This window comes from Hypanus sabinus (assembly GCF_030144855.1).
Source record: "Hypanus sabinus isolate sHypSab1 chromosome 24 unlocalized genomic scaffold, sHypSab1.hap1 SUPER_24_unloc_4, whole genome shotgun sequence".
NCBI lineage: Eukaryota > Metazoa > Chordata > Chondrichthyes > Myliobatiformes > Dasyatidae > Hypanus > Hypanus sabinus.
Window position 1 is genome coordinate 624,069 of NW_026778947.1, and position 18,823 is coordinate 642,891.

Here is an 18,823-nt window from a genome sequence, read left to right on the forward strand (position 1 = left end):
CTCGGGTGGCCGGAGCCCTGACCCTTTTCCACTGACCGCCTGGCCTGCTGGTCAATGTGGATGAGCCGTGCTCGGGTGGCCGGAGCCCTGACCCTTTTCCACTGACCGCCTGGCCTGCTGGTGTACGTGGATGAAACCAGCTCGGGTGGCCCGAAGCCCTGACCCTTTTCCACTGACCGCCTGGCCTGCTGGTGTATGTGGATGAGCCGTGCTCGGGTGGCCGGAGCCCTGACCCTTTTCCACTGACCGCCTGGCCTGCTGGTCAATGTGGATGAAATCTGCTCGGGTGGCCGGAGCCCTGACCCTTTTCCACTGACCGCCTGGCCTGCTGGTCAATGTGGATGAAATCTGCTCGGGTGGCCGGAGCCCTGACCCTTTTCCACTGACCGCCTGGCCTGCTGGTCAATGTGGATCAGCCGTGCTCAGGTGGCCGGAGCCCTGACCCTTTTCCACTGACCGCCTGGCCTGCTGGTCAATGTGGATGAGCCCTGCTCGGGTGGCCGGAGCCCTGACCCTTTTCCACTGACCGCCTGGCCTGCTGGTGTATGTGGATCAGCCATGCTCGGGTGGCCGGAGCCCTGACCCTTTTCCACTGACCGCCTGGCCTGCTGGTCAATGTGGATCAGCCGTGCTCAGGTGGCCGGAGCCCTGACCCTTTTCCACTGACCGCCTGGCCTGCTGGTGTATGTGGATCAGCCATGCTCGGGTGGCCCGAAGCCCTGACCCTTTTCCACTGACCGCCTGGCCTGCTGGTCAATGTGGATCAGCCCTGCTCGGGTGGCCGGAGCCCTGACCCTTCTCCACTGACCGCCTGGCCTGCTGGTCAATATGGATGAAATCTGCTCGGGTGGCCGGAGCCCGGACCCTTTTCCACTGACCGCCTGGCCTGCTGGTGTACGTGGATGAGCCGTGCTCGGGTGGCCCGGAGCCCGGACCCTTTTCCACTGACCGCCTGGCCTGCTGGTGTACGTGGATGAGCCGTGCTCGGGTGGCCCGGAGCCCGGACCCTTTTCCACTGACCGCCTGGCCTGCTGGTCAATGTGGATGAGCCGTGCTCGGGTGGCCGGAGCCCTGACCCTTTTCCACTGACCGCCTGGCCTGCTGGTCAATGTGGATGAAATCTGCTCGGGTGGCCGGAGCCCTGACCCTTTTCCACTGACCGCCTGACCTGCGGAGTTGCTCCCGCATTCCGGCGCTGATCCTATCCGATCTGAATGCCTATTGGTGAACGCTGCTCAGCTGGCCCGGTACTTCTCTCCTAAACCGCGTTCCTATTGGACAGCGCTGCTCAGCTGGCGGTGATGCCATTGGTGCCTTCAGACCCGCATCCGGGCTTTGCAAATGCCCGACCCCTATTGGCCTGTCGCTCTTCTGGCTCAGCCTACCTCTCCAAGCTCTGCCACGCATTGGCCAGCCGGGCTGTGATTGACAGAGAGGGAGGGGGCGGCTCCCGGACAGTGTGAAGCGCTGCGCTGTCCCTGATATTTGCCCGGTAACCCCGGGAGCCGACGGGGAGACGGTGTTGGGGTTGGGCAAATGAGTGGTTCGGCGCTGCTTCGGGTGCCGGTGCCCGAGGGAGGAGGAAAGGACGAAGAAGGGGAAGAGGAAGAGGGGGAGGAAGAGGATGAATTTAAAGTGCACCTGATTCCCAGGTCCTCACCAACTCCGAGGAGGAGAGACAGGAGCTGTGATGAGGCGGAGGACCCCTCCCTCAGCCGTAAAGTCCGCTTTGCAGACACCTGTGGGCTGGACCTGGTGCACCTGCAGTACTATAGTCAATTCGAACCTCTGGAGCCCCTGGGGACAGAGGATGAGGAAGGAGAGCACCGGTTCAGCATCCACCCAGACTTCGCCCTGCCCTCCTCACCCTGCCAGCTGCTGGAGCGGGTGGAGGAGCATGGTGTAGAGCTGGAGTCCATCCAGACGCTAGATGACCCGCTGTCGGTGCGTGGACTGGTCCGGGTGCTGAACCTGGCCTTCCAGAAGACGGTGCAGGTGAGGGCCACCCTGGATGACTGGGCCACCTTCTATGACCACCCGGCTGAGCACGTGGAGACGGCGGCAGATGGCCACACCGACCTCTTCGCATTCGTCTTGTCCTTCCCCTGGCCCTGTGCCCGCCCTGGGGCCAGGCTGGACTTTGTTGTGCGCTACCAGACCCCTGGCAATGTCTACTGGGCCAATAACGGGGGTGCCAACTACTCATTGGTATGCGAGGTCGAGGGGGTTGAGGAGAAGGGGCCTCTTTGTGCTACCAGCCAGGAGGGCAGGGGGCTACGCAGCTGCCTGAAGACCACTTCGCTCAGGTAGGAGGGAAAGAGGTCTCTGGGGTGGGAGGGTGTTTGGCATAGGTTCCACATCCACCCAGACTTCCCTGCCCTCCTCACCCTGCCAGCCTAAAGAGAGTGAGAGGCACAGCCCAGAAATGTGTCCTACAGACCAGTGGCCTACATTATCATGGGAGGGGGGAGACAGGACCTACCTATCTTGTGAAATTCAATCCTCCCCTGCCCTTTGGAATGGTGAGAGAATAGGCTGAGCAGATGGGCCAATTGGTCTGCTCCCCAGCTGTCAGAATGAAGAGCATGCTCAGGATCCTTGCCCAGCATGTTTCACCTCCACTCCCCCCCACCTCAACACCCCACCATCCACTTGTCTCGTTTGTTACTCACAGCCTGGAGGTACCTGCCAAAACTCACCGTTAATGGCCCCTTGAGAAGGTGGGGGTAGTCTTTGTGGGACAGTGTTTCTGGAATGGGGGTGATGGAAATTCTGGTTGGGAGCTTCAGCCAGTGACATGACCCAGAGAGAGGGGTAGAAAAGATTCATTCGAGGGCTCGAGTTACACTGGACAAGCTGGGACTGTTTTCTCCAGAGTGAAGAAGGCTGAGGGGGTGACCTTAAGGAGGTTTATAATATCACAAATGATGTGGGTAAGGTCACAGCCTTTCCCAGGGGAGGGAGAGTCTGAGTCTAGAAGGCACAGGTTTAAAGTGAGAGTGGATCAGAGTGGTGGGTAAGTCAGAGGGAGGGGTTGAGGCGGGTACAGTTACAGCAAATGCCATGTCTGTAATGCACTGTGCTGCTTATGGCATTTAAACACTGGGTATGTCTGCCTTCGAGAGTAACCTTCTACATGACAAACAGGAGCAGGAGCCGGACATATGGCTCATTGAGCCTGTTCTGCCGGTCAGTAAAACCATGATTGATCTGGCTGTGGACTCAGCTCCACCTTCCCACCTTTTCCTCATAACCCTGCTGTGCAAATTCGTTGAGCTGTCTGAACTCTGTTGAATGCAGTTTGCCTCTACTGCTTCCCTAGGCACAGAATTCCACATGTTTCACAGCGTCTGGGAAAAGCAGTTTCTCCTCGTCTCTGTCCTAAAACCTATTCCCCTGAATCTTGAGGCTACGCGCCTCGAGGTAGTGTAACAATTAGCGTAATGCTTTACAGTGGCAGCAATCACCGACTGGGGCTCAATACTCACCTCTCTGTGAGCAGTTTGTACATTCTCTCCCATGGCACCTGGGTTTCCTCCGGGTGCTCCGCTTTTCCTCCCTCAGCCCAAAGACATACCGTTTGTAGGTTAATTGGTCACTGTAAATTGTCACACGATTAGGCTAAGGTTAAACTGGGAGGGATTGCTGGGCCGGAAGGGCCTACCCCACACTGTATCTCAATAAATACATTGTCCCAAACCTATCCTCCTGAACCTCGAGGCTATGCTTCTAGAGGTAGCGTAATGGTTGGTGCTCCAATCTCCTCCCACATTCCAAGGATGTACCTGTTTGAGTCATGAGCATGCTATATTGATGCAGGAAGTGTGACGACACTTGAGGGCTGCCCCCAGCGCTTTCTCAAAGAGTGTTTCTTGTTGATGCAAATGATACACTTCATTGTACCAGTGTGAAAAATGAACACTGTTCCCTCTAACTCACTGAAATGCTCCCACACACATAACCCTTGTTGCTGTGCACTGGAATTTTCTTTTATATAGTGTTGTATGAAAGTGCCTCAGTTTTCAGGCTGTGTAGACAGTTTCCTGCTCACAGCAATAGTTGGTCTTCACAGCTGTTTTTAAAAAATAGAGGAAACATTGCACATAAGGTTATTCTTTTGTGGTTCTAGTCTCACCAGCAGGAAAAATTTTCCTGCCTCTATCTTAATCATTTTCATAATTTTATGTTTGTATAAGATCCTCTCTCATCCATGGATAGGAAAGGTTTAGTGGGATATGGGCCAAATGCAGGCAAGTTTGATGAGCTTGGGTAGACAGCTGGGTCAGAACAGGCAAGTTGGGCTGAAGGGCCTGCACCACCAGGGAGGCCAAGAGTAGTGGGCACAGAAACAAGCCACATCATCCTGATATGGAACTGTATCACTACTCCCTTGCCCTTCCAAGGTTAACACTGTCTCATCTTTCTTTGGCTGTCTCCAGTCTTGGACACCCCGGAGGTGTCCTGGCCAAGCTCCCTCACTCTGACCTCCATCGCCACAAGGGCATTCAGTACTTGTTTTGGTCCGTGTCCAGTCTGACACCCCCTCCCCCATGGATGGGCCTACACTCAGAAAGAGGCCTTTCGGCCTCTTACGTTTTTACTAACTCTACATAAAAGCACCCCAGTGCCTCTTGTCTCTTCTGCAAAGCCTTGCAAGTTTTCTCCTGTCGGATTCCTCTCCAACCTCGTGAACTTTACCATCAAAAGTCTCCCTTAGGCTCCCCTCTGCCCCGGCTACCCTTAACTCCAATCTCTCATTCCTGTTCCCAGCCGCTCATGGTGGGATAGCTCACTCCCTGTGTTGTGCTTGGTCTACCTGCTCTGTGTCCACCCCATCAATCCTCCTACGTTCACTTCGAGTGACCCTGTAAAAGAGTATAGTGGAGATTTACGGGACTTGAGGGCTGAGTTGTGGAGAGAGATTGAGCGGGTTGAGACTTTGTTTATTGAATGAGTTGTATAAAACCATGAGGGGCATAGTTACGGTGAATGCACATATTCTTCAAAAACTAGAGGGTATGGAGGAGAGAGGATTAATGGACTTTTTCACCCAGAGGGAGGTGGCTATATGGAATGAACTGCCAGAGGAAATTAAACCAAAGATATAGGATCATTTGTCCATTTGAGTCTGTTCCATTCCATCATGGCTGATTATTATCCTTCTAAACCCCATTCTCCTGCCTTCCCCCAATAACCTTTGATGCTTTGACTGATCAAGAACCTATCGACCTCCGCTTTAAATATACCCAATAACTTGGCCTCCACAGCTGTCTGTGACAGTGAATTCCACAGATTTGCCATCCTCTGGCTGAAGAAATTCCTCCTCATCTCTGTTCTAAAAGGATGTCCCTCTATTCTGAGGCTGTGCCCTCTGGTCCTAGACTCTCCCACTATAGGAAACAATCCTCTCCATATCCACTCTGTCTAGGCCTTTCAATATAATGATAGGTTTCGATTAGCTCCCTCCTCCTACATTCCTCTCCCCCCCCCCCCATACTTGGACAGGAAAGGTTAAGGTTCTAAAGGAGGGTTTTTCATCTGGGGTTCCACAGAACCCTAGCTGCCTGCAAGAGATTGTGATTTTAAAAAAACATTGTTTTTTGAACTTCACATAATGCCAATGCTCGCAGTGGTGGGTAGCGACTGAGCAGCCCCGTTACCAATCTCAGCCCAGTATGGCAGTGTGCAGTTGGACTGTGTTTATTTGGTTGAGTCCATTCTCAGTTTTTGAAGCCATTGATAATTGGTGAGCGCTGTATTGCACAGAGGGGAGGACAGTAGGCTCTTGAGCATGAAGTGCATTTTCCGAGCATTGAAAGACTTGTCCAACTTGGGCTGTGATGTCATACTCTCCTGTTGCAATTTCCCCTTACATGCCACTGACTGACTTAACAGGAGCAAACAAACTAACAGTGTAGTAGAAAATTGGAGGGAAGTTTGAGGAAATTGGAGGAAAGACAGTCCAGTGTGGTTATTTTTGAAGAGGAGGTGTGAGATGGAAAAGGAGGCTCTAGGCCTAGGCCTGCAGACAATTTGGATAAGGTTAATGATGAAGAATTACAATCTTCTGAGTCACTTCACTGCACTAGTGCAACAACAGACACAAAAAATCTCCATCTTTACAATGAAAGCTCTTCTCAGTGGATTGGTGATCCAGGTTGTCCGATTCCATTGTGCCCAGTCTGTGGGAAACAACTTACTAATGCAGCGACAACATTGAAAAGACACTTCACTACAAATCACAGCCAGTCACAGTCAGTAAAAGGGTCCAGGAAGCGAGTTATTTAGTAGCTTTAAGACCAGTTAACTCGAATGTTTAAAAAACAGTGTGAAAGCCTAAAACTGAGCACGCCAGTCTCCTGCTGCATGCAGAAAACTGGTGGCTTAGCAGGGGAAGAGTTCTCAACAGGTGGTTGAAGCTCAAAACTGAACTGCAGGATTATTTTCAAGAAAATAGCCAGATTTTGATGAGCGATTTGAAGACAAAGAATGGCTGCGGAAACTAGCCTACCTAACAGACATTTTTCATCATTTGAATAAGCCTCTGCAAGACCCTGGAGAAAATGTTTCAACTTCAAGTGATAAGATTCTTGGATTTAAATCTTAAAATGTTTCCACTGCTGGAGAGTGAGGAAAGATATCAGAAAGTCTCGAGTCTTACTGAAAACCACCTGGAAGAACTGCAGAACAAAATTAAACTGTAATTTTCCTCTCTTTCAACACTATTGTATGACTGGGTGAGGGACCCTTTCTTCTGCTCAGCCTGAGAACTTGATTTGAAGAGACGAGGAAGAACTTTGTGAGCTGCACCCTGATCGTGCAGTTCAGATGAGATTTACTGACTTGCTCCTGGATGAGTTCTGGATTTCTGTGAAAGAAGAGTATTCTGCCATTCATAGGAAAGCAATAAATATTTTGCTGTAGTTTTCAACTTCTTACACGTACGAGCAAGATTTTCCTTGTTTAACAAGCATCAAGAGCAAGGATAGAGTTTTCAGTTGAAGGTGAAATCCATGTGTGCTTATCTCAGGTTCGACTCAGAATTGAGAAATTTGTTGTGCTTACCTTATGAGTTGTTAAAATTTATGAAAAAGAATGAAAGATCTGTAAAGAGCTTTGACAATTATTTTTGGATTATTATATCTACAACTTACTGATCACACTAATGTACAGTGTAGATATAATAATTTTTACGTAGGGGTTCCTTGACACCTGACCATTATTTCCAGGGTTACTACAGGGCAAAAAGGTTGAGAAAGGCTGCTGTGGGCCAAACAGGAGATGGGAGGCTTGGTCAGTATATATCAATTATGCAGATGGGCCTGTTTCTGCCTTTAGGACTTTTTGACTTCACCCAGAATCCACACTATTTTTTACTAAGCAGCCCACACCAGTCCAAGTGACTGATTGTTCCCAAGCCTGAGGGTCAACACAGCACTCCATGGCCGCTAGCTTTACCCTGAAGGCCTCCATGGGGCAAGGGTGCAACTTTTCCCATGCTCCTCAGTCCCCAGTCACCACCCCCAGAGGGCAGCACTTCTGGAATCCTTGCCCTTACTTCCTTGGGGAGTATCCTTCTAGTGCTTCCGATCCCTCCTCGTGAACCCAGTGAGGATGCATGTACAGTCCTTAGCTCAACCCTCAGCCTCCCCTCTGGTTACTGACCAGTCCCTCTATCCTTTCCTCTCTGCTCCATCCTTGAGTTTGTGTGTTCCTTTTCTTCTTTGCTCGTGTTTCCTTCATAATTCCCACCCAACTCTGCCTGTGCTCCTCTCTCTGCCTCCCTCTTTTTCTCTCTCCAATTCTCCCTCGCTCTTCCTGTCTCCCCTCAGTCACCCCCTCACTCCTCTTTGCCTCTATCTCACATCACTGACCTTGCCCCGCTGCGCTTCATCTCGCCATGCTCCCTCTTTCCACCCCCCACCATCCCCTCCCTCTTTTACCCTCTCCCTACCTGGTCTGCCAGCTCCCCACCCCCAGCTGATCTCTCTCCTTCTGAACATTCCCAGGGAACTCGATCACCAGCTTAACTTCTCTTTAGTGGGACTCCAGCTGACTCATCTTCATTTTATTAAAGGTCTCCATGCCTCTGTCACTTTTTCCTACTGAGCATTGATCCTAGTTTACCCCTGCCAGCTCTTTTCTCATCCTATTCACACTGGCTCCTCTCCAGCTGAGTATTTTTACCCAAGGAGCGCTCTATATTCCACAGACACTCTCATCTCTGATGGTAACTGCTTCCTGCCCAGCAGCCAGTCGAGCCTCGCTCGCTGGAACAGAAATGCACTGGTGAGGAATTTCTCCTGACTCCAAATGCTCAATGCCCCCTTTGCACCTGAGTTTACAGGGATCTTTTTTTAAAGGTCCTCCACTGCATGATGTTTTCTCTCTGAAAGTGACTGCACAGGTTGATACATCGGTGGGGAAGGCATATGCCATGCTTGCCTTTATTAGTCGAGGCACTGAGTTTAAGAGTCATGTTGCAGCTTTATAAAACTCTAGTTGTGCCGCATCTGGAGGATTGCATACAGTTCTGGTCACCCCATTACAAGAAAGGTGTGGGGGTTTTTGGAGAGGGTGTCGAAGACATTGACCAGGATGCTGCCCAGATCAGAGGGCACAAAGGAGAGGCTGGGCTAACTTGCTTTGTTTTCTCTCAAGCAGTAAAGACTGAGGAGAGAACTGAGGGAGTTTCATAAAATTGTGATAAAGATTAGAGATTAACTAAATTTGTCACACATACGTTGATACGTATAGTGAAATGCATTGTTTACATTAACGACCAACACAGATCAAAGATTGTGCTGAGCAGGCCGCCATGTTGACAAGCTTCCGGTGCCAACAGCTCACTAATCCTAACCACTACGTCTTTGGAAGGTGTATCACCTGGAGGAAACCCACACGGACATGGTGAGAAGCCAACAGCAAGAACTGAACCCTGATTGCTGGTGCTGTACAGCACTACACCACAGGTAGAGTTAGATAGCTGGGATATTTTCCCAGGATTGAAATGACTGATACCAGAGGGCCTGCATTTCTGGTGATGAGTTAAGTTCAAAGGTGATGTGTAGATGGAGGTATGGATATGTGAGAAATGGAGGGATACGGACATTATTCAGGCAGAAGGGACTAGTCTAGCTAGGCATATATTACTAATTTAATTGTTACATCAAAGGTCCTGTTTCTGTGTTGTACTGTCTGCCTTGTTCCAGCACACACTGCAATCCCTGCCCACTTGCTCAACGTCCTGCCAGCTGGCCAGGGTCAGGTCTCGGTGATGCAATCACTCTGTCCTCTCTCTGAGGCACTCCGTATTCAGAGGCACCAGCCAGCCCCTCTCCAAATCACTGTCCACAAGGGCGTGTAAAACCAGTTCATTTCCCCACACCCCTCCCATCATATCCCCAGGAGTGTCCACAGCTCCATGTTGTGTAATCTGCCTCCATACACTCCCCCTTCCTGTCTGCTTCCGTCCAAAAACTTCCTATTACTGCTTCTTATTCCCAATCCATTAGCCTCTTATCCAAGACCTACTTAACTCCAAACCCGCAGCTCATTACTGAGCAGGACCCTGAAACCCCTCGCCATCTCTGTAATCTCTTCCAGCCTTGCACCTTACCCTATCTCTATAATCCCTCCCTATACTATACTCCCCATCTCTGAAACACCTCTGGCCCCTACATCCTTCCCCAATCTGTAATCCGCATCTCTATGATCCGTTCCTCCCCTACACCCCTCCACATCTCCGTAATCCCTCCCTGCCCTACACCCCTCCACATCTCCGTAATCCCTTCCACCCCTACACCCCTCCACATCTCCGTAATCCCTCCCTGCCCTACACCCCTCCACATCTCCGTAATCCCTCCCTGCCCTACACCCCTCCACATCTCCGTAATCCCTTCCACCCCTTCACCCCTCCACATCTCCGTAATCCCTCCCTGCCCTACACCCCTCCACATCTCCGTAATCCCTTCCACCCCTTCACCCCTCCACATCTCCGTAATCCCTCCCTCCCCTTCACCCCTCCACATCTCCGTAATCCCTTCCACCCCTTCACCCCTCCACATCTCCGTAATCCCTTCCACCCCTTCACCCCTCCACATCTCCGTAATCCCTTCCACCCCTACACCCCTCCACATCTCCGTAATCCCTTCCACCCCTCCATGTCTCTGTGATCCCTCCCTCCACTACACCCCTACGCATCTCTATGATCCCTCCCTCCCCTACACCCCTCCACATCTCCGTAACCCCTTCCTCCCCTCCATCCCTCCACATCTCCGTAATCCCTTCCTCCCCTAAACCCCTCCACATCTCCGTAACCCCTTCCTCCCCTAAACCCCTCCACAACTCCGTAACCCCTTCCTCCCCTTCACCCCTCCACATCTCCGTAATCCCTTCCACCCCTCCATGTCTCTGTGATCCCTCCCTCCACTACACCCCTACGCATCTCTATGATCCCTCCCTCCCCTACACCCCTCCACATCTCCGTAACCCCTTCCTCCCCTCCATCCCTCCACCTCCGTAATCCCTCCCTCCACTACACCCCTCCACATCTCCGTAATCCCTCCCTCCACTACACCCCTCCGTGTCTCTGTAATCTCTTCCTCCCCCACACCCCTTTGTGTCTGATATCCCTTCCTCCCCTACACCCCTCCACATCTCCGTAATCCCTCCCTCCACTACATCCCTCCGTGTCTCTGTGATCTCTTCCTCCCCCACACCCCTTTGTGTTTCCATAATCCCTCCATGTCTCTATGATCCCTTCCTCCCCTACACCCCTTTGTGTTTCTGTAATCCCTCCCTCCCCTACACCCCTCTGCTACTCTGTAATCCCTCCTTCCATTACATCCCTCCACGTCTTTGTAATCCCTCCCTCCCCTACAGCCCTCCGAGTCTCCATGTTCCCTTCCTCCCCTACACCCCTCTGCGTCTCTGTGATCCCTCCCTCCCCTACACCCCTCTGTCTCTGTAATCCCTCCCTCCCCTACACCCCTCTGTCTCTGTAATCCCTCCACCCCTCTCCATCTCTGTAACACCTCCAAGCCACTACACCCTTCCTCAATCTGTAATCCCTCTCACCCTTACACCCCTCCCCGTCTCTGTAATTCCACTCTTCCCTACACCTCACCCTCTCTGTAATCCCTCCCCTACACCCCTCCCTATCTATGTAATCCCTCTGCATCTCTGAGACTCCCTCTCTTCCCTAAGCCCCTCACTTCTCTGTGAACCCTATTGGCCCCTATACCCCTTCTGTTACTCTGTGATGCCCCCTTCCCCCTACACCCTTCCCCATCTCTATGACCCTCTCCAGCCATACAAACCTTCCCATCTCTCTAATCCTGTCTTGTAAATGCACCCGTCTCTTTGAACCTCTCTGGTGCATATATATGTCTCCATTCCTGTAAGTCTCTGTGGTCCCTACACTCCACTCCTTCTCTGTGCCCTCTCTCATCCCGACTCCCCTCTCCATCTGTGAACCCATCTGGCCTCTATACCCTCCGATTCCTTCACAACTCCCTGACTCTGCATCCCTCCCTGTCTGTGATCCCCCGCTGGTCCATGCAACCCTCCAAGTCTTTGAGAGCCTGTCAGGATCCTACATCCCACACCGTCTCTGTAAGCTTGTTGGGTCCCTGAGCTTCACCCTGTCTCTGTAAACGTCTCTGGTTCTTACATCACACCCCACCTCTTCAGTCCCTACACCCCTTAATGTCTTTGTAAGCCTCTCTGGGCCCTGCACCCCACACTGTCTCTAAGCTGTACTGGTTGCTGCAGCCTCATCATCTCTGTAAGCCTCTGTGGTTACACCCGTCTCAGTCTCTTTCTGGTCCCTACACATCATGGTGCCTCTGTGACCCCCACCGGCCTCTATACCCTCCCTGGCTCTGCAGCTCAATTTTGTTCTTGCAGAACTCTCCATCTCTGCAACCCTCCAACTGCTACAGCCTAGCCCATCTCTGTTCCATACATTTCAACCAGTCTCTGAAAGTCCCTCTGGTTCATGCACCCTACCCCTTCTCTGTAAGCCTCTCTGGCCCACACATCACTCACCATCTCTGTAAGCCTCTCTGGCCACTACGCTCCACGCTGTCTCTGTGACCCCCTGTTGGTCTCTTCTGGTTCCAACATAACTCTCTGGGTCAGCAAAACCCTCCCCATCACTGTGACCCACTCTGATCCATGCACCCCTCACTGTCTCTGTAAAACTCTTTAGTCCATTCATCCAATCCTGTCTCGGTAAATTCTCTGCTCCATACATCCCAGTGAAACTGTCTGGTCCCTATATCTCTCACCACCTGTGTAAACTTCTCTGGTTCCTGAGCATCACACTGTTTCTGTAAGCCTCTCTCATCCATTCAGTCCACTCCTCTGTAGCCATCTCTGCCAATCAATTTTGTCCATACACCCACCCCGTCTCTGTAACCCACTATGGTCCCTACACATCTCCCCATATCTATAACCCACTATGGTCCCTACACACCTCCCCATATCTATAACCCACTACGGTCCCTACACACCTCCCCGTATCTGTAACCCACTATGGTCCCTACACACCTCCCCGTATCTATAACCCACTATGGTCCCTACACACCTCCCCATATCTATAACCCACTATGGGCCCTACACACCTCCCCATATCTATAACCCACTATGGGCCCTACACACCTCCCCGTATCTATAACCCACTATGGGCCCTACACACCTCCCCGTATCTATAAACCACTATGGTCCCTACACACCTCCCCATATCTATAACCCACTATGGTCCCTACACACCTCCCCGTATCTGTAACCCACTATGGTCCCTACACACCTCCCCGTATCTGTAACCCACTATGGGCCATACACACCTCCCCATATCTATAACCCACTATGGTCCCTACACACCTCCCCATATCTATAACCCACTATGGTCCCTACACACCTCCCCATATCTATAACCCACTATGGTCCCTACACACCTCCCCATATCTATAACCCACTACGGTCCCTACACACCTCCCCATATCTATAACCCACTACGGTCCCTACACACCTCCCCATATCTATAACCCACTATGGTCCCTACACACCTCCCCATATCTATAACCCACTATGGTCCCTACACACCTCCCCATATCTATAACCCACTACGGTCCCTACACACCTCCCCATATCTATAACCCACTACGGTCCCTACACACCTCCCCATATCTATAACCCACTATGGTCCCTACACACCTCCCCATATCTATAACCCACTACGGTCCCTACACACCTCCCCATATCTATAACCCACTACGGTCCCTACACACCTCCCCATATCTGTAACCCACTATGGTCCCTACACACCTCCCCATATCTATAACCCACTATGGTCCCTACACACCTCCCCATATCTATAACCCACTATGGTCCCTACACACCTCCCCATATCTATAACCCACTATGGTCCCTACACATCTCCCCGTCTCTGTAACCCACTACGGTCCCTACACACCTCCCATTATCTGTAACCCACTATGTTCCCTACACACCTCCCCATATCTATAACCCACTATGGTCCCTACACACCTCCCCATATCTATAACCCACTACGGTCCCTACACACCTCCCCATATCTATAACCCACTACGGTCCCTACACACCTCCCCATATCTATAACCCACTACGGTCCCTACACACCTCCCCATACCTGTAACCCACTACGGTCCCTACACACCTCCCCATATCTATAACCCACTATGGTCCCTACACACCTCCCCATATCTATAACCCACTACGGTCCCTACACACCTCCCCATACCTGTAACCCACTACGGTCCCTACACACCTCCCCATATCTATAACCCACTACGGTCCCTACACACCTCCCCATATCTATAACCCACTACGGTCCCTACACACCTCCCCATATCTATAACCCACTATGGTCCCTACACATCTCCCCATACCTGTAACCCACTACGGTCCCTACACACCTCCCCATATCTATAACCCACTACGGTCCCTACACATCTCCCCATATCTATAACCCACTATGGTCCCTACACACCTCCCCATATCTATAACCCACTATGGGCCCTACACACCTCCCCATATCTATAACCCACTACGGTCCCTACACACCTCCCCATATCTATAACCCACTACGGTCCCTACACATCTCCCCATATCTATAACCCACTATGGTCCCTACACATCTCCCCATATCTATAACCCACTATGGTCCCTACACACCTCCCCATATCTATAACCCACTATGGTCCCTACACACCTCCCCATATCTGTAACCCACTACGGTCCCTACACACCTCCCCATATCTGTAACCCACTATGGTCCCTACACACCTCCCCATATCTATAACCCACTATGGTCCCTACACATCTCCCCATATCTATAACCCACTATGGTCCCTACACACCTCCCCATATCTATAACCCACTACGGTCCCTACACACCTCCCCATATCTGTAACCCACTATGGTCCCTACACATCTCCCCATATCTGTAACCCACTACGGTCCCTACACACCTCCCCATATCTATAACCCACTACGGTCCCTACACACCTCCCCATATCTATAACCCACTATGGGCCCTACACACCTCCCCGTATCTATAACCCACTACGGTCCCTACACATCTCCCCATATCTATAACCCACTATGGTCCCTACACATCTCCCCATATCTGTAACCCACTATGGTCCCTACACACCTCCCCATATCTATAACCCACTATGGGCCCTACACACCTCCCCATATCTGTAACCCACTATGGTCCCTACACACCTCCCCGTATCTGTAACCCACTATGGGCCCTACACATCTCCCCATATCTATAACCCACTATGGTCCCTACACACCTCCCCATATCTGTAACCCACTATGGTCCCTACACATCTCCCCATATCTATAACCCACTATGGTCCCTACACATCTCCCCATATCTGTAACCCACTATGGTCCCTACACACCTCCCCATATCTATAACCCACTATGGGCCCTACACACCTCCCCATATCTGTAACCCACTATGGTCCCTACACACCTCCCCATATCTATAACCCACTATGGTCCCTACACACCTCCCCATATCTATAACCCACTACGGTCCCTACACATCTCCCCATATCTATAACCCACTATGGTCCCTACACATCTCCCATTATCTGTAACCCACTATGGTCCCTACACACCTCCCCATATCTGTAACCCACTACGGTCCCTACACATCTCCCCGTATCTATAACCCACTATGGTCCCTAAACACCTCCCCATATCTGTAACCCACTATGGTCCCTACACACCTCCCCGTATCTATAACCCACTATGGTCCCTACACACCTCCCCATACCTGTAACCCACTACGGTCCCTACACATCTCCCCATATCTGTAACCCACTATGGGCCCTACACATCTCCCCGTATCTGTAACCCACTACGTTCCCTACACACCTCCCCATATCTATAACCCACTATGGTCCCTACACATCTCCCCATATCTGTAACCCACTATGGTCCCTACACACCTCCCCATATCTATAACCCACTACGGTCCCTACACATCTCCCCATATCTATAACCCACTATGGTCCCTACACATCTCCCATTATCTGTAACCCACTATGGTCCCTACACACCTCCCCATATCTGTAACCCACTACGGTCCCTACACATCTCCCCGTATCTATAACCCACTATGGTCCCTACACATCTCCCCATACCTGTAACCCACTACGGTCCCTACACACCTCCCCATATCTATAACCCACTATGGTCCCTACACATCTCCCCATATCTATAACCCACTATGGGCCCTACACACCTCCCCATATCTGTAACCCACTATGGTCCCTACACATCTCCCCATACCTGTAACCCACTATGGTCCCTACACACCTCCCCATATCTATAACCCACTATGGTCCCTACACATCTCCCCATATCTATAACCCACTATGGGCCCTACACACCTCCCCGTATCTGTAACCCACTATGGTCCCTACACACCTCCCCATATCTATAACCCACTATGGTCCCTACACACCTCCCTGTATCTATAACCCACTACGGTCCCTACACACCTCCCCGTATCTGTAACCCACTACGGTCCCTACACACCTCCCCATACCTGTAACCCACTATGGTCCCTACACATCTCCCCATACCTGTAACCCACTATGGTCCCTACACACCTCCCGATATCTATAACCCACTATGGTCCCTACACTCCTCCCCATATCTATAACCCACTATGGGCCCTACACACCTCCCCATATCTATAACCCACTATGGGCCCTACACACCACCCCGTATCTATAACCCACTATGGTCCCTACACACCTCCCCATATCTATAACCCACTACGGTCCCTACACACCTCCCCGTATCTGTAACCCACTACGGTCCCTACACACCTCCCCATACCTGTAACCCACTATGGTCCCTACACATCTCCCCATACCTGTAACCCACTATGGTCCCTACACACCTCCCGATATCTATAACCCACTATGGTCCCTACACTCCTCCCCATATCTATAACCCACTATGGTCCCTACACACCTCCCCATATCTATAACCCACTATGGTCCCTACACACCTCCCCATATCTATAACCCACTACGGTCCCTACACACCTCCCCGTATCTGTAACCCACTACGGTCCCTACACACCTCCCCATACCTGTAACCCACTATGGTCCCTACACATCTCCCCATACCTGTAACCCACTATGGTCCCTACACACCTCCCCATATCTGTAACCCACTATGGTCCCTACACTCCTCCCCATATCTATAACCCACTATGGTCCCTACACACCTCCCCATATCTATAACCCACTATGGTCCCTACACATCTCCCCATATCTATAACCCACTATGGTCCCTACACATCTCCCCATATCTGTAACCCACTACGGTCCCTACACATCTCCCCATATCTGTAACCCACTACGGTCCCTACACACCTCCCCATATCTGTAACCCACTACGGTCCCTACACACCTCCCCATATCTATAACCCACTACGGTCCCTACACACCTCCCCATATCTATAACCCACTATGGTCCCTACACACCTCCCCATATCTATAACCCACTATGGTCCCTACACACCTCCCCATATCTATAACCCACTATGGTCCCTACACACCTCCCCATATCTATAACCCACTACGGTCCCTACACACCTCCCCATATCTATAACCCACTATGGTCCCTACACATCTCCCCATATCTATAACCCACTATGGGCCCTACACATCTCCCCATATCTATAACCCACTACGGTCCCTACACACCTCCCCGTATCTGTAACCCACTATGGTCCCTACACACCTCCCCATATCTATAACCCACTATGGTCCCTACACATCTCCCCATATCTATAACCCACTATGGTCCCTACACATCTCCCCATATCTGTAACCCACTACGGTCCCTACACATCTCCCCATATCTGTAACCCACTACGGTCCCTACACACCTCCCCATATCTGTAACCCACTACGGTCCCTACACACCTCCCCATATCTATAACCCACTACGGTCCCTACACACCTCCCCATATCTATAACCCACTATGGTCCCTACACACCTCCCCATATCTATAACCCACTATGGTCCCTACACACCTCCCCATATCTATAACCCACTATGGTCCCTACACACCTCCCCATATCTATAACCCACTACGGTCCCTACACACCTCCCCATATCTATAACCCACTATGGTCCCTACACACCTCCCCATATCTATAACCCACTATGGTCCCTACACATCTCCCCATATCTGTAACCCACTACGGTCCCTACACACCTCCCCATATCTGTAACCCACTATGGTCCCTACACACCTCCCCATACCTGTAACCCACTACGGTCCCTACACATCTCCCCATATCTATAACCCACTACGGTCCCTACACATCTCCCCATATCTATAACCCACTACGGTCCCTACACATCTCCCCATATCTGTAACCCACTATGGTCCCTACACACCTCCCCATATCTATAACCCACTATGGTCCCTACACACCTCCCCATATCTGTAACCCACTATGGTCCCTACACATCTCCCCATATCTATAACCCACTATGGGCCCTACACATCTCCCCATATCTATAACCCACTACGGTCCCTACACACCTCCCCGTATCTGTAACCCACTACGGTCCCTACACACCTCCCCATACCTGTAACCCACTATGGTCCCTACACACCTCCCCATATCTATAACCCACTATGGGCCCTACACACCTCCCCATATCTGTAACCCACTACGGTCCCTACACATCTCCCCATATCTATAACCCACTATGGTCCCTACACATCTCCCCATATCTATAACCCACTACGGTCCCTACACATCTCCCCATATCTATAACCCACTATGGGCCCTACACACCTCCCCATATCTGTAACCCACTACGGTCCCTACACATCTCCCCATATCTATAACCCACTATGGTCCCTACACATCTCCCCATATCTATAACCCACTACGGGCCCTACACACCTCCCCATATCTATAACCCACTGTGGTCCCTACACACCTCCCCATATCTATAACCCACTATGGTCCCTACACATCTCCCCGTCTCTGTAACCCACTACGGTCCCTACACACCTCCCATTATCTGTAACCCACTATGTTCCCTACACATCTCCCCATATCTATAACCCACTATGGTCCCTACACACCTCCCCATATCTATAACCCACTATGGTCCCTACACATCTCCCCGTCTCTGTAACCCACTACGGTCCCTACACACCTCCCATTATCTGTAACCCACTATGTTCCCTACACACCTCCCCATATCTATA

General features: G+C 51.3%; 1 protein-coding gene across 1 annotated transcript in view; it reads left to right on the forward strand.

The window, feature by feature from the left end:
- Positions 1–1,442: 1,442 nt before the first annotated feature.
- The window catches only part of LOC132385508 (protein phosphatase 1 regulatory subunit 3F-like), a 62,582-nt gene continuing 45,201 nt past the window's right edge, over positions 1,443–18,823 (forward strand). Inside the window, exon 1 of the mRNA XM_059957632.1 lies at positions 1,443–2,306. Coding sequence (XP_059813615.1) covers positions 1,537–2,306 — 770 coding nt within the window. The 5' untranslated portion in view covers positions 1,443–1,536. The remainder of the gene's footprint in view (positions 2,307–18,823) is intronic.